Source organism: Macrobrachium nipponense, chromosome 26 (genome assembly GCF_015104395.2).
Source record: "Macrobrachium nipponense isolate FS-2020 chromosome 26, ASM1510439v2, whole genome shotgun sequence".
Classification (NCBI taxonomy): Eukaryota; Metazoa; Arthropoda; class Malacostraca; order Decapoda; family Palaemonidae; genus Macrobrachium; species Macrobrachium nipponense.
The window spans coordinates 31039590-31053447 of NC_087215.1; the positions used below are offsets into that span (position 1 = coordinate 31039590).

The 13858-nt window shown below is 40.2% G+C and overlaps 1 protein-coding gene across 3 annotated transcripts in view; it reads right to left on the bottom strand.

Annotated features, from left to right (window-relative positions):
* The window catches only part of LOC135200146 (aarF domain-containing protein kinase 1-like), a 62899-nt gene extending 50289 nt beyond the window's left edge, over nucleotides 1–12610 (bottom strand). The window contains exons 1-6 of one of the 3 annotated variants that reach the window (XM_064228489.1): nucleotides 12558–12610; nucleotides 3941–4069; nucleotides 2001–2090; nucleotides 910–975; nucleotides 558–695; nucleotides 260–418 (exon numbers count right to left, since the gene is read on the bottom strand). In XM_064228489.1, coding sequence (XP_064084559.1) covers nucleotides 260–418; nucleotides 558–695; nucleotides 910–975; nucleotides 2001–2090; nucleotides 3941–4066 — 579 coding nt within the window. In that variant the 5' untranslated portion in view covers nucleotides 4067–4069; nucleotides 12558–12610. Of the gene's footprint in view, nucleotides 1–259; nucleotides 419–557; nucleotides 696–909; nucleotides 976–2000; nucleotides 2091–3940; nucleotides 4070–12421 lie in introns of all 3 variants that reach the window. The other 2 variants (XM_064228491.1, XM_064228490.1) reach the window with 2 other exon arrangements.
* Nucleotides 12611–13858: the final 1248 nt, after the last annotated feature.

Consider the following 13858-nt stretch of genomic DNA (forward strand, 5'->3'; position numbering starts at 1 on the left):
ATCAATTCCACACATATGAATGCAAGGGCTATCTAAGTTCTTGGTTTATTCACATCGAGAGATTTAAGTTATTGTTTATTCACCTAGTTTCATTTCAATTTACATTGTGGGCTAAGATTTTACTTTTCATGTGCGTGAGTCACTTGTCAATATATATAGTATTGGCAAAACATGAAACAAACAAATATGGGTCAATTTTACAGTCATTTTGCAGTAGGGGGATAAAGTTGAAACAAAAATTATTCACAGCCAACTATACCTCCATCCCTTTCATGTCAACCTTCGAGTGAGATTTGACTGCTTTGTGTTGTACTTTAACTGCAACCTCTCGGCCATCAGGCAAACGAGCTCTGTGAACTTGGGCTAAAGAAGCAGCACCGAGGGGACGTGGATCAAATTCAACAAACAAATCTTTAACCTGTTCAACAAAGAAAGAAATCCATTTCAATTACAAAAAATATGGGAGTTTTTTTTTATTTGTAATGTAAGTTTCAATATAGAGCATAAATGCAAAAACACAAAATCATATGAAATACCTACGTATTCTTCTGACTTACACTATATTTCAATTCTTCCTCAATGACTTGAAAAATATCTTCCAATGGAGACTCTGGTGCATTTGAATGTAGCACTTTCATGGTGTTGACATACTCAACTGGCAGCAAGTATTCTAACGACCCTAAATGCTGCCCTACCTGCAGAATAAGGCAAATTCCATTACGTACTGTCAGTCTTATACATTACCTTTTCTTCCCCTTAACTTCCATAAAACCCATAATATGGCAGAATTGCCTCACAATGAGAACCTAACTAAGTCCGCTTCATGAATTCATCTAAAAGTTAATTGTTCAACATCAAGTATGAATTACGTAGATGAAGAGAATTACAGACTAACATGATTGTATATACCTTTACAAAAGCCCCTCCATTGGCACAGCACAAATCCAACAACTGGTTAGCTGCTCTCAAGTGTGTCTGGAAAATAAATAAATAAAAGTGTTACTCACTAGAAAATCTGATGCAAGTCTATAGTCTGACAATTTACACTCCACTAGAACTTGGGTTATTTCCTCATGGTGCTGGTGGGAGTGCCAGGAGCAGAGGTACATTGGGCAACATAGTTTGCACACACAAAGTTCATCAGTCAAGGTTTTGGAGCCATAGTCCTTAAGTAGAAAACCAAAAATCAAGATCAAGGAAACAAGATATAAAATAAAAAAGGAAAGCTATAAAAAAATGAGCTGCCAAAAATGCAGTATCTAATACTATACGGCACTTTGCCTAAAATATTTCAACAGGAAAGCATATCACAATTAAAAGCTTCAAAACAAACGGTACCTTCATGAGCTTACAATGGTAGTTGAACCTCAACAAACCATGGATAAGACCACATACTGAATCTATGTCACTACCATCAAAATTTTCGAAGGGTGAAAATGTGAAAAAAGGCTCCTTACTTCATCAAAATAGTATCATCAAAAGAGTTGTAGTAACAAATATTGCATTCACTGAAAAACACTAAATTTTACTGATAGAAGATGATCCTATTTACCTCAAAGAAGACATGTTATGAATAAAAAAGCAAAAATAAAAAATAAACCCAGAAATATAAAAAAAATACTTGTTACTGAGACTAAAAATGAAAAATATAATAGGCTGTTAGACTAACAATGAATAATATAATAGGCTACACTGTATTTAAGATTTGCTTACCAAAATTTACTACAGAATACGAGATACCTACTGGCAATATACCTCATAACCAGGTTCCTACCAAGACAATTAGTAACCTACAATCTAGCCTTAGTTACCTTACACTTTTCTGATCATCCTATATTTGGTAGTTTAGCAACATTACATCACTGCTTTTAACATTTCAAATCCTTTGGCAAGGTCTGACAGAAATGGCAAGCAGTCATTGCTTTGAAAAGGATCCTAAAACCAAAAAGGACAACATATGGTTACAATTACTACTACATGAAAAGCAAATGCTACAGTACCTGTGACTTGACTTCTCCATAATTCTCTGACTCTGGTGTAATACTTCCAGAATAAAGAGTCATTCGATAATCTGCCACAATCTTCGATACCTGGATGAGAGCACAAGGAACTTAAGTTAGAGCAGTGCAAAATATCCAAAAATAAAACTACCATAATTATCAACTGAGTGGAATTCACTAATCCAAAAAGAATGACTATCCTTATACATATGTACGTAGTATATATATATACATAAAGTACTGTATATAAAGAAAATAATACGTCCAGTACAAAACTCAACAGGACTTTGAAATGTGACATACCAACATGTTTTGAACCCTGGCACTGTATAGGCAACAAGATTTCTAATTTAGCAATATTATGATTACAAACTCTACAAAAGTTTACAATACCTAATTATAATAATACAAACTACTTCTTTGACTTAAGCCTCATAATTTCCATATGAAGATGGGAGTAGGTTACTTTGACTAAAAAGCTACTTTTAATAGCTTTACTACCTGAGAGTAGAAAGAAGCTTGTGATAGTATATGGTATTTGAACAGCTTTTCTATTATCCAATGCTGTTAATGACAGTGGTCATGTATACCTCCAAAAATGGAGCTTTAGGATAATGTACTATGTAGACAGATCCACTCTGCATACAATCACAGGGGAAATGTTATCATCTTCTACGAGATTAAAAACAAAAGATCACATTTGACTAGCATTGATGGGAAGGATCTTGAGTCTGGCAACCTTATTTAGTATCCACAGTAGGGCATAGCCTACCACTTAACATAATTATTTGTTTCATGTGAACTTAAGAAGACTTTATATGCAGAGAGAGAAAAGTTTGTGATATAAAGGAAAAGTAGAAGCAAGAATTAGACAATGAGGAGTAAAGTGTTTATTTGACTCAAAATCCAAAGAGTAAAGTCTGGAACAAAGAAGGGTACACCAAACTCCAAGCTCAAATGTTAATGACTTTGTGCTCCATTCAATCTCTTTACTAACACTATGTTATACATATATATTGAACAGTATATTAATAAGTAGTGTATTCTCTGGCCAGAGTTGCCTGCTGGTTTTATGGAATGGTGCATAACATCTTTCCTCTTCTCTTCTTCACCTTCATTGCCACCTTCCACACAGGACATCAACTCTCCCAATTGCAGTTAAGTGCAATCCAACTAGCATTCAAGTAGCCAACTTATTTTTTTATGATTTCTGCATTTTAGGCTCATTAAATCTTAGATACGTAAATGCTTTAATTGTTATTTTTCTGGAGATCTGGAACACAAAAATCCAGTTCCTATTATTTCTCAAGAGTTGCTCAGTTTAAGGACTATTTGGCTAAAGAACAGCCTTCTGGAATGGGATACTAAGTCTGTTAACCAAATTATGATTATACTTTTTAAAAATCTTAAAATACAGGTTTTGTTATCCTTAAAGGAACAGACACAAAACCGTTATCTATTAGTTTGTTTGCTTAAAAGACTAACCCGACTTGTTGCATTACCTGTCCTAATATTCTTACACATATCACTATAAGTACTGTACAAGTCAAAAATTAATTTATTAACTGTACAATATCTGCATATTGTAAAAGCACATACAGAAATATCCAATGTTCATGTATCTTGTATGCTGATCATAACTTTGCAACTCAATATTCAATATCTAGTTGGAATTTTGAAATGACATGACAAAATTTTCAATCAATTTGTATTTCTCAAAGCAAACAGACCTTCAGTAAATTTCAGCATTAGTACATACAATGGACAGCTTTATTAAGAAGCTAATCTAAAATTCAATAAAAGCTTTAACAATGTGTTCAAGCATTCATTGGCTCCAAGTGAAATGGAAACATGTGACCTTCATATAAAAAGCAAAAAAACAAACTATCAGCTACAAATTACACTCTAATTACATTATGAACCAAGCTAATCATACTTACAGTTATGGCAGCTCTACCAAACCTCACTGCACCAATGGCTGCCGTTTGCACTTCATCTTTATTATACACAGCTGCAGCACCAGACCCTCCCACGAGACCCAGCCGAAGCAGGTTCCGAGCGGCCATACTCTGAATTGAACATGAATTTTACTCCTGATAAAATTAGAATTCAACTTCTTTCTAATAACATCATACATACAGGTTTATAAAGTTTCAGTTCATGAAAGAGATATTACATACAGAGGTATACAAAGTTGTAAATATGGCTTACAAATGAACATCATTAAGAATATTAAATTTTAAACATACTTTGTATTTTTCCCAGATACTGTACACAAACCACAACCTTTTATGTAGGAGTATACCTCAAAGTGAGTTGGAGAGCCATAATACTTAGCAACAAGAAAGTTAATGAGTAGACAGGTGGAGGGGGAGGGGCATCCACTCCCTTGCTGTAAGCCAGCACTTTTTCTTTAGCATCATGTACTGGTTCACATGAAATTGTGATATAAAGCTCAGGTTTGTAGGAAAACAAGAAAAATGCAAATGACTTTGAAATTCTGAGATTTGTTCCTACTGAAATACTAACCATTGCCATTTAAGTAAAATGACAAATTTTCACAGCTACAAACCTGAGGTCTTAACAATAGGATCATTTCTAGCGCATAGCTGGATCCGGTTAAAAAACAGATGAAAGCGAGGAATCTTGTGATATCTGGCAACGCATACGTAGATCGAGTGAAGAATGGTCAAAGACCAATCACCTACGTCAACGTGTCAGTCTTTCCCAACTCAGGATGTCTTAACACACAGAGGGGCAGCTAGAGGCGGGCAGTATAATGTTAAGACCTCAGGTTTGTAGCTATGAAAAATACAAATTGTCTTAGAAAATTTGTCATTTGATCATACGCGGACAAACCTTCCGTCTTAACAATAGGATGGACTCATACTTGGAGGGAGGTACAAGACATCCTAAACTGGCTGGGGGTCTACCCACCAGTCCAGCTTCCAGAAGAATAACTTCTGGAGAGGGACTGAAGCCCGTTGAGTGACATACAATGATATATGGGAGAACCATTGTATAGGGAACCAAAGAGAAACTTTGACTCTCCAATAGCAAACCAACACACCACGGTTTGTACTACTCTCAACTCCTCCTTGCCAAGGAGTGGAGCGCATGCTACCGAATAGAGGGTTTGATATTTGTATATTAAGCGACCACACTATCAGTATGACTACCTTACTCACCTGTATCAGACCAGTCCAGCGAATGATGTGTCTATTCCTTAACCCGCCGGAAAGAAGAAGGAAAGGTACAAGAAAAAGGAGACCGGCCAACTCACTCACTCTCTCATCCACACAATCATCTTAGGTAAGATACAAAAGTGCCCTGTTAATGGCAACTATGAGTTACACAACCTGTTGGACAGCCACCACAGGACCCAGGGAAAACGTGTCCGCAGATCTGAGGGCAACATCCTTAAGATAGAAAGAGGTGAACATGGACTGGCGTAACCAAGTACCAGCGCTCAGCACTCTATGGACAGCCAAGTTCTTTTTGAAAGCCAGAGAGGGACCAATATCTCTGACGTCATGCACTCTAGCCTGCACAGACGTGGTGGTGGAATCATCAAGAGTCAAGTATGCCTGTCTGATGGCTTGCAGTACCCAAAAAGAAATAGTATTCTTAGACACCTCTTTCTTCATACGGCCTGTGCTAACAAAAGGTTTGCGGCAGCCTGGTCTCAGGTGCCGAGTCCTTTTAAGATAGCAATGCAGGGCCTGGACAGGGCACAACAAAAGCTCTTGAGCATCACCACCCACAAAGTCATTCAGTGATGGAATGGAAAACGAAGTGAACCTGTCATCATGCACAGAGAGATTTTGGGTCTTGGCCACGAATTCCGGGACAAATTCAAAGGACACCGACCCCCAACCCCTGGTGTGCTTCACATCATAGCTCAGACCGGGGAGCTCTCCTACCCTCTTGGAAGATGCCAAGGCCAGAAGGAAAACTGTCTTGAGCATCAAGTTCCTGTCAGATGTGCGACGCAAGGGTTGATATGGACTCTTAGTGAAGCTCTTGAGAACACAAGGAAACGTCCCACGCCGGAGGCTTGAGCTCTCTAGGAGAACTCAACTGCTCAAACCCCTTAACTAGCAGGGAAAGTTCCCAGGAAGAGATGTCGATACCTCTAAGGCATAACACCAAACTCAGGGCCGCCCTGTAGCCTCTAATGGCAGAAACGGACAAACGTTTCTCGTCTATGAGGAAGGTTAAAAAGTCTGCTATTCGCTTTATAGAGATTGCGAGTGGAGAAAAAATCCTGTTTACGACACCAATCACAGTAGATCGCCCATTTGCCTTGGTAAACTGCAGAGGTCAACTTTCTGAGAAAGCTGGACATATGCCCTGCTGCTCTCTGAGAAAAGCCTCTCGCTCGGAGCAGATACTTGATAGCCTCCAACCATGAAGAGACAGGGCTTCTACCGACTGGTGGAACCTTTCTGCATGGGACTGACACAGGAGATGTTGCCAAGGGGGAATCTCCCTTGGAACCTCTGAAAACAACGACAGCAGATCTGGGAACCATTCCACCTGAGGCCACAGAGGGGCTACCAAAGTCATCCTGAGACCCTGTGAACTCATTAGCCTGTTCAGAACTTGACGGATCAAACAAAACGGAGGGAAGGCATACACCTCCAGGTTGTCCCAGGGATGTTGGAACATGTCCTCTGCTAATGCTAAAGGATCTGGGACCACTGAACAGAATATCTCCAGCTTCCTGTTGAAGCGAGTCGCAAAAATGTCAAGCATGAGTCTCCCCCAAACCTGGAAAAAGCTTGTCTGCTACCACTTGATGAAGGGACCACTCTGTGCCTAAGATCTGATCCCGACGACTGAGTTTGTCTGCGACCACATTCAGTTTGCCTGGGATATACCTGGCTGAGAGCTCTACTGAATTGCTGACTGCCCACTGGTGGACCTCGAGGTCAAGACGTGAAGTTGACAAGAAACCAGGCCTCCCTCCTTGTTCACATAGGCTACCACCGTGGTGTTGTCCGACATGAGAACAACAGAATGAACTACCTTCTCCCAAAACTCCTTCAGACCCAGGAAGGTTCCCTTCAACTCCAAGACGTTGATATGTTGTTGCTTATCCTCCAAACTCCAAATGCCTGAAGCGATGAGGCCACCTAAAAGAGCCCTCCAACCTGCGAGGGAGGTGTCTGAGAACAGAATTAAGTCCGGTGTAAGAGAATGCAGAGGGATACCCTTCGAAAGATTCTGGTCACCCAACCACCAATGAAGCGATAGAGGAACCTTTAACAGGGGTGAGTCCCCTGCCGGAGACCAGAATTCTCCCAGTCTCCATTGCAGAGACCGAAGATGAAGACGCCCATGAGGGACCAGCTTCTTCAGGGAAGATAACACTCCCAGAAGAACCTGCCACTGATGAGCTGACTCATGTGGTTCCGACAGGAAGTCACGCACCACCACCCGCAACTTCTCCAATCTCTGATCCGACGGGAAAACTCTTGCCACTGTCATATCGATGACCATGCTCAGGTAGAAAATCCTTTGACTGGGCATGAGGTTCGACTTTTCCTGGTTGACTATGATGCCCAGTTCCAGACAGAACCAAAGTAGACGATCCCTGTCCTGCAGCAGCTTTTCCCTGGAAACTGCCAAGACCAACTAATCGTCGAGGTACCCCAGCAAATGGATCCCCTGAGCATGGGCCCAACTTGACACGAGAGAGAAGACCCTTGTGAACACTTGAGGGGCTGTTGTCAGCCCGAAGCATAGGACTTTGAACTTGAAGACCTTGTCCCCAAGAGAGAAGTGAAGGAACTTCCTGGACGTCGGATGAACAGGGATTTGGAAGTATGTGTCCCTTAAGTTTATCGACAACATGGGAGGAGGGGGGATGGTCTGGCTAGCCTGAGGATGGGGAAGCGAGCCTCCATAAAGTGCGCAAGCAACCGCTCCAAGGACGGGGTACCCCCTAGCCCAAGCGTCTTCCAAATCACCGCCATCTTGGGCGCCTCCGACTCTGGAATAAATAAGAATGATGAAAAAGCCTCCCCCTTCCCAGGAATCAAATTAACTCCCAAAGAAGAAGGGGCAACATTACAAAAATCAGCAACGAATCAATGGAAGAAAAGGAAGGAGACACAGGAACAACACTACTATGGGGGTTGGATACTGCAGGAGATGAAGAATCAGGAAGAGGTGAAAAACCTTCCCAAGAAGGAAGAGTCGAAACTCTCTGATGCTCTCTCTTGCTATAAAATGACTTTCACTGCTCTTTGGCCATACCTGGCATTCATGCAAGGATTTGTTATAGTACAAAAATTAGAACGGCACCTGCTACATGTGATGTGGGGATCAGTCACTGCTGAAGCCAAAAAACAAGAACATGGAAGACCTGGAATTCTGGGGCACACACGTTGACGAGGCCGAGAAGGAGCAGAAGAAGCCATATCAGCAAACACACACACTCACTAAACACAAGCGAAACAGGCAATGAACCGGGTAAAGGCCAAGAGAGGTTAACCACTACACTCGCCAAGGTGGTTAAGAAAAGACTGGCACGGTGGCGTAAGTGAATGGTCTTTGACCATTCTTCACCCAATCTACGCATGCGCTGCCAGATATCACAAGATTCTTTGCTTTCATCTGTTTTATAACTGGATCCAGCTAGGCGCTAGAAATTATCCTATTGTTATGACCAAAGGTTTGTTCGCGTATGAACAAAGACGTACTCAGGTGGGAGATTATTGCTCAACTCATTGGCAGGCTGAACCTCCACCTGGAAATGCCATGTTTCCAGTCATCATAATGAACAGGGGAACAATGATGCCTGTAACCTTTTATATAATCTAGCATAGGGATTAAGGATTGTTAGGGGCCCTAAGCCAGAATGAGATATATTTGTATTCTCACTCTGGGAACACTTTGGAGAATCAAGTGCTGGCCAAATAGAGACGGAAGCACAAATCAGAGAGGTACCTAACATCTGGTTCAATCATGAATAAATAGTTCTTGTTATAAGGGAGACTGGAGGAGTCAAACTGTATGAGGTAAACCTCTAAGGCAGAATGCTCAATCATGCAGTCTACCTTGCTTAAAAAAGAAAAGATGTTACTGAACACCTCCTTCTGCCTACCAAGCCTACAGATAGGCTGACACTCTGCCTAATACGCTGGGTTTTCCTTAGACTGCACTGCAATGCTCACACTCAATACAAAAGCATCTTATCTTGCTTTGCATTGACAGTCATGTGTAAACCCCCTGTCTGTGTGCACAATTCGGGGTCCATCCATGCACTGTGCACAGGCTGTGCTAACTCTACCACCTGCTTTTGGCAAAATAGAGGTGGAGGAGTCACATACATTCCTCTGGTCCAAAAAGTGCAGGTCCAAGAAGTGAAACCTATGTCAGCCCTACTTATGACAGACATAACACCTGGAGGTGGGCAAACACCAAGGCCCTTCCCAAGATAGGGAAAGGCACTCACTGAAAATCCCACAAGACATCCTATGAGAAGTCTTCTTGGACCTCTGCTTTTCCTTATAAGTCACAAAGGAAATGAAAGGGCAAGGAGGGAGAGGAAGAATTTGATGATTAGGATGAGCTTATACTTCACTGTATAGTATTTGGAAAAAGGAGGACTCCCTCTTTTACCAAAACTTTTCTGACATATGAAAATCCGACCCCTACATGCAAGCAGTAACAGCAGGGATCAGAAAAAACAAAGGATGTAACAAGCCACCTACAATCACTCATGCCCTTCACACTTTTGTTACACACACACACACACACAATTTCTCCATGGTAAAGTATACAAAACACTCAAAACAAAGACACAAGTTCTAACTTGGTCATCAGGAGCACAGCAAGGCATCCTCACCCGATGGCAGCAGAAAAAAAAAGTGCTTGGTGATGGCAGGCGAGTGAGGGTACGTATTCCCCACCCCTCCCTTAACCACCAAAGAGTCAGTGATAATGTCCTAAACAAAAGGCAATAGTGTGTATTTACATATGGAAAAATAAGATTACCAAGGGTACCAAGGGAGAGCCACATCTTCAAATACTCCAATGAGTCAATCATATGTGGAACAGCTGGTAAGGAATGGATAGAAGATGGCAGGCTAAATGCACTTGCTGAGGTCTCACTTAAGTTAAAGTGCATGCAATGGTCATCATTGCTTTCATATTATCTCCATGTGGGCATCCCTCTCAACAAAGCCATAAGGGAACAAGTAGACGGGGTGGGAGAATAGGAGGGCAGTCAGGAATGAAGGGAGTATTTTCTCCCCTGAAGATACCTTTAAACATCTTTTGGCCCTCCTCAGATTCTGCCAAACCTCTTCTACAGCTAAGGAAACCAGCCAGCACGATCCTGAAAGGGAGTCAAGACTGCACATGCTACCCTCCACAAAATAATGAAAACTGGTAGATTTCCACATACTACAAGGAAACAAAGTGACCACACCTACTTACCTCCTTTGAACATTTGTTCCTTCACTTTTTTGAGTTAAGATACATGATGCAAACACATAGGGTAAAAAACCGCATGGTACAGGGGTGGACCATGTAAGATCAATGTGTACAACCCCAAGAAAAGTACATTATAACGCGTCCTGACACCGGAGTAGAGGTCTTTAGCTCCGTTTCTCACCAACAAGAAGTCGCGTCTGATGCCCATCTCCGATGTCAGGACGCGTTATAATGTACTTTTTTTGGGGTTGTACACATTGATCGTACATGGTCCACCCCTGTACCATGCGGTTTTTTACCCTACTACAAGGAAACAAAGTGACCACACCTACTTACCTCCTTTGAACATTTGTTCCTTCACTTTTTTGAGTTAACATACATGATGCAAACCCATACATAAAAGAAGTAAAGAAAGTTTCAACTCGGTAGTCTGTATGAAAGCAGCATCCTCACTTTAAAAAAGCTGGCTTACGGTAGGTGAGAGGGGGTGGGGGGTCTCCCTGAACTCACGCACCTACCACCAGTTAACTACATAATTACCAAGCTTTAAAGACCACTTCCAGCTAACCCTGAGTAGGATACAGCTACATGAAGTGCAATGGTTCGTCTTTTATAAGAATCTTGGATAAATCTCAACTTTAATATTTAAAGATTAATCAATAAAGTAATCAGAAGGGAGTGATTTTTTACCCTAGGTGAGTTTTGGACACCCAACGATCTCAATTACTAATTCCTTTATCCTTACCTTGTTCCATTTTCAATTCTCATTAAGGAGCAAGTCCCTCGACTGATCCTCAGAATCTAGTAATGTGACTCACTGATCTCATTAAATTACTGAATCATCATAATAATAATGCACAAAACTTAGGTTATGGAAGCAAATTATTACTTATCTTATAAGTGTGTGTGAGTGAATGTGAAGGGGAGCAAAAGTCTTACATACTAAACAGATTTAATACATCAGTTTTTCAGAAGTGGGTGTAACACCCAAAGTGAAAATTAATAATGCTGATTTCTGATGCAAGTTTGATGGACGGCAGTTTCACTAGCCTAAGTACGGCCATATAGCTAGGCTAGCCCTACACTCTACAGTTTTCTAAGGAAGTTTACAAACTAACAAATTCTTTCCTTTGATACTAGACTTCTTTTATAGGTAGTATTCCAAAATAATTTCGAATCTGACCACAATAGCTAGGGTATAGCTAGGCTAGTAAGCTACTGTTTTTCCTAGTGCTTCACCCAAAACCTTCAATTCCAATGAGGCTCCATAAATTCTACGGACAAAATGGGAACAACCACACTTTTGCCTCAAAATTTATCTCAGAATTTGACCTAAAAAGAAAATTATAAAAAATGTTACCCAGAAAACCAGAGATGAAGGGGACAGTGAGCAAAACCTTGCTTTACACTGGTGACCATTTCTATTTCAACAATGAATAAAGGCCCTTATGACAGGAAGTAACAGAAATGCTTCCTCTGGCCCAGCCATGAAGAAGGGCAAATCTGTCCCACAGGAAATTCCTCCACTGACCTGCCTAACGGTCTCCACCTTTCAATGCTTCCATCTCTGTTTACGTGATCTGTATTTAATATATAGCTAGGTACTATAAAATAGCTTGCACAAATTGTCTCCACGAACGATAAGATAGCTCTGCACGCCTTACTAGTAAAAAAGCTACTAGGTTGCTAGCTAGGTAATGTCGTAAAATTAGGCTACCTACCTACTACTACTACTACTACTAAATCTCAAGCATTTGAGATACCCTACTACAAAACCTTCGTCCCAAGCACTCACTTTGCCTCAGTGGTCCTTTCTACGAGCGGTACCTTTACCCAGCCGTATACCTATTTCTGAGAAGTAAACGGCCACCTATCTTATCCCCCCCATGTACCTGTCTTAGGTTATGAATCCCTACCTACCTACCTACCTAGGTAATGGGTATCATTGCGTCAGTAAAAATTATGCAACCTACACTGTAACTGCGGCGTTAGCGATGAACACTCTTAAGAAGAATACGCAAGGCCTTAAAATCAGTTAACGCTGAATTGACTTATGCATTCCTGTAAAGTTCCTACTGACATGCATACTAATTAGTGGCTCTAACCTACTTGATAGGTAGAGGGGATCAGCTGATGGTCATTGGACTCGTCTCAAAGCCAGATGGTTCCAAATTATCATAGATAATCGGTAAAAAATAGAAACAGCATTACATAAAAATGAGGACCGGTAATAACGGCTGCCATTGCAAAATTTACGGTAGATTATTATGGAAATGCAATTAAGATTTTTGGAGAAATAGCTGACAAAAATAGGTAGTCACTAAATTTCATTCAGAGCTAAAGAGAAAATCAAAAAGATTCAAGGCCAGAGACTCATGAGGTTTAGGAAAATACCACCGGTTCAGTTGATATATTTATCAATGTTTAATTACCAATAAGATTGAAACTGCTTAGATGTTATTATACTTTTATTAGACATGATTAACATGAAATCCTTGAGCAGTATGTATGAGATCTGTAGAGGATAATAAGACACCAGGAGCTAGGTACCTGCTGTGCTGGATGAGAAACGACGTTTTTTGAGAAAATCTAAATGATCAACAATTATCGGCCAGTTTATGTCTTTGAAACAATAAAAGTTCACGTTTATAAGGGTTATAAAATTTTGTCATTTAAACATGCCACACCCAGTCGGTAACCTGTTGAACTCATTAAACACCTACAAGTGGTTTAGTCATATGAAATATCTATGATTTTTACGGTACTTTGTTTACATTGATCTTCTTTATATTTTGGTAGGTACAGTGACAATATGGAAATGAGTGACAGTTTAACAACCTATCATAATACAAGCTGCTCTAGGTACAAGAACATTTGTTGATGCATCGATTCTGTATTCAGTTTATAAAAAGAAATAACATGTATTGTTTTGAATGTTTGCCATTCTGAATTTTACCAGCATAACCTGTGGCTTGTGCACAATGCTTTGGAAAGGCTCCTATTCGTCTGCTTATATATAAATTACTCTTATTATAGTATAAAAGGTAAAATTATCGTAGTAATGATCATTATTATTATGTATTAAAGCGTATAGTTTTATTAGTATAAACCTATACATAATATGTATGTATCTTTAATTACTTGCATAAACATGTCTAATACATAAATTCTACAATTTTGTTTTTTAGTTTCAGACATCTTGTCAGAGGATAATGTTCTTACTCAATTATTTACATCAGCATTTGCATCACTTATTGTTTGCCTCATTATAAGATATGTTTCGTCATTGTAAACCCACCACTCACTATCTCATTTATTGCTATTCTCAATGTTATGACAGTGTTTAAGTTATCCATCCCTGTTTCTTAAAAATTAATTCTAAAAATCGCCAAGATATACTTTTCAGCCAA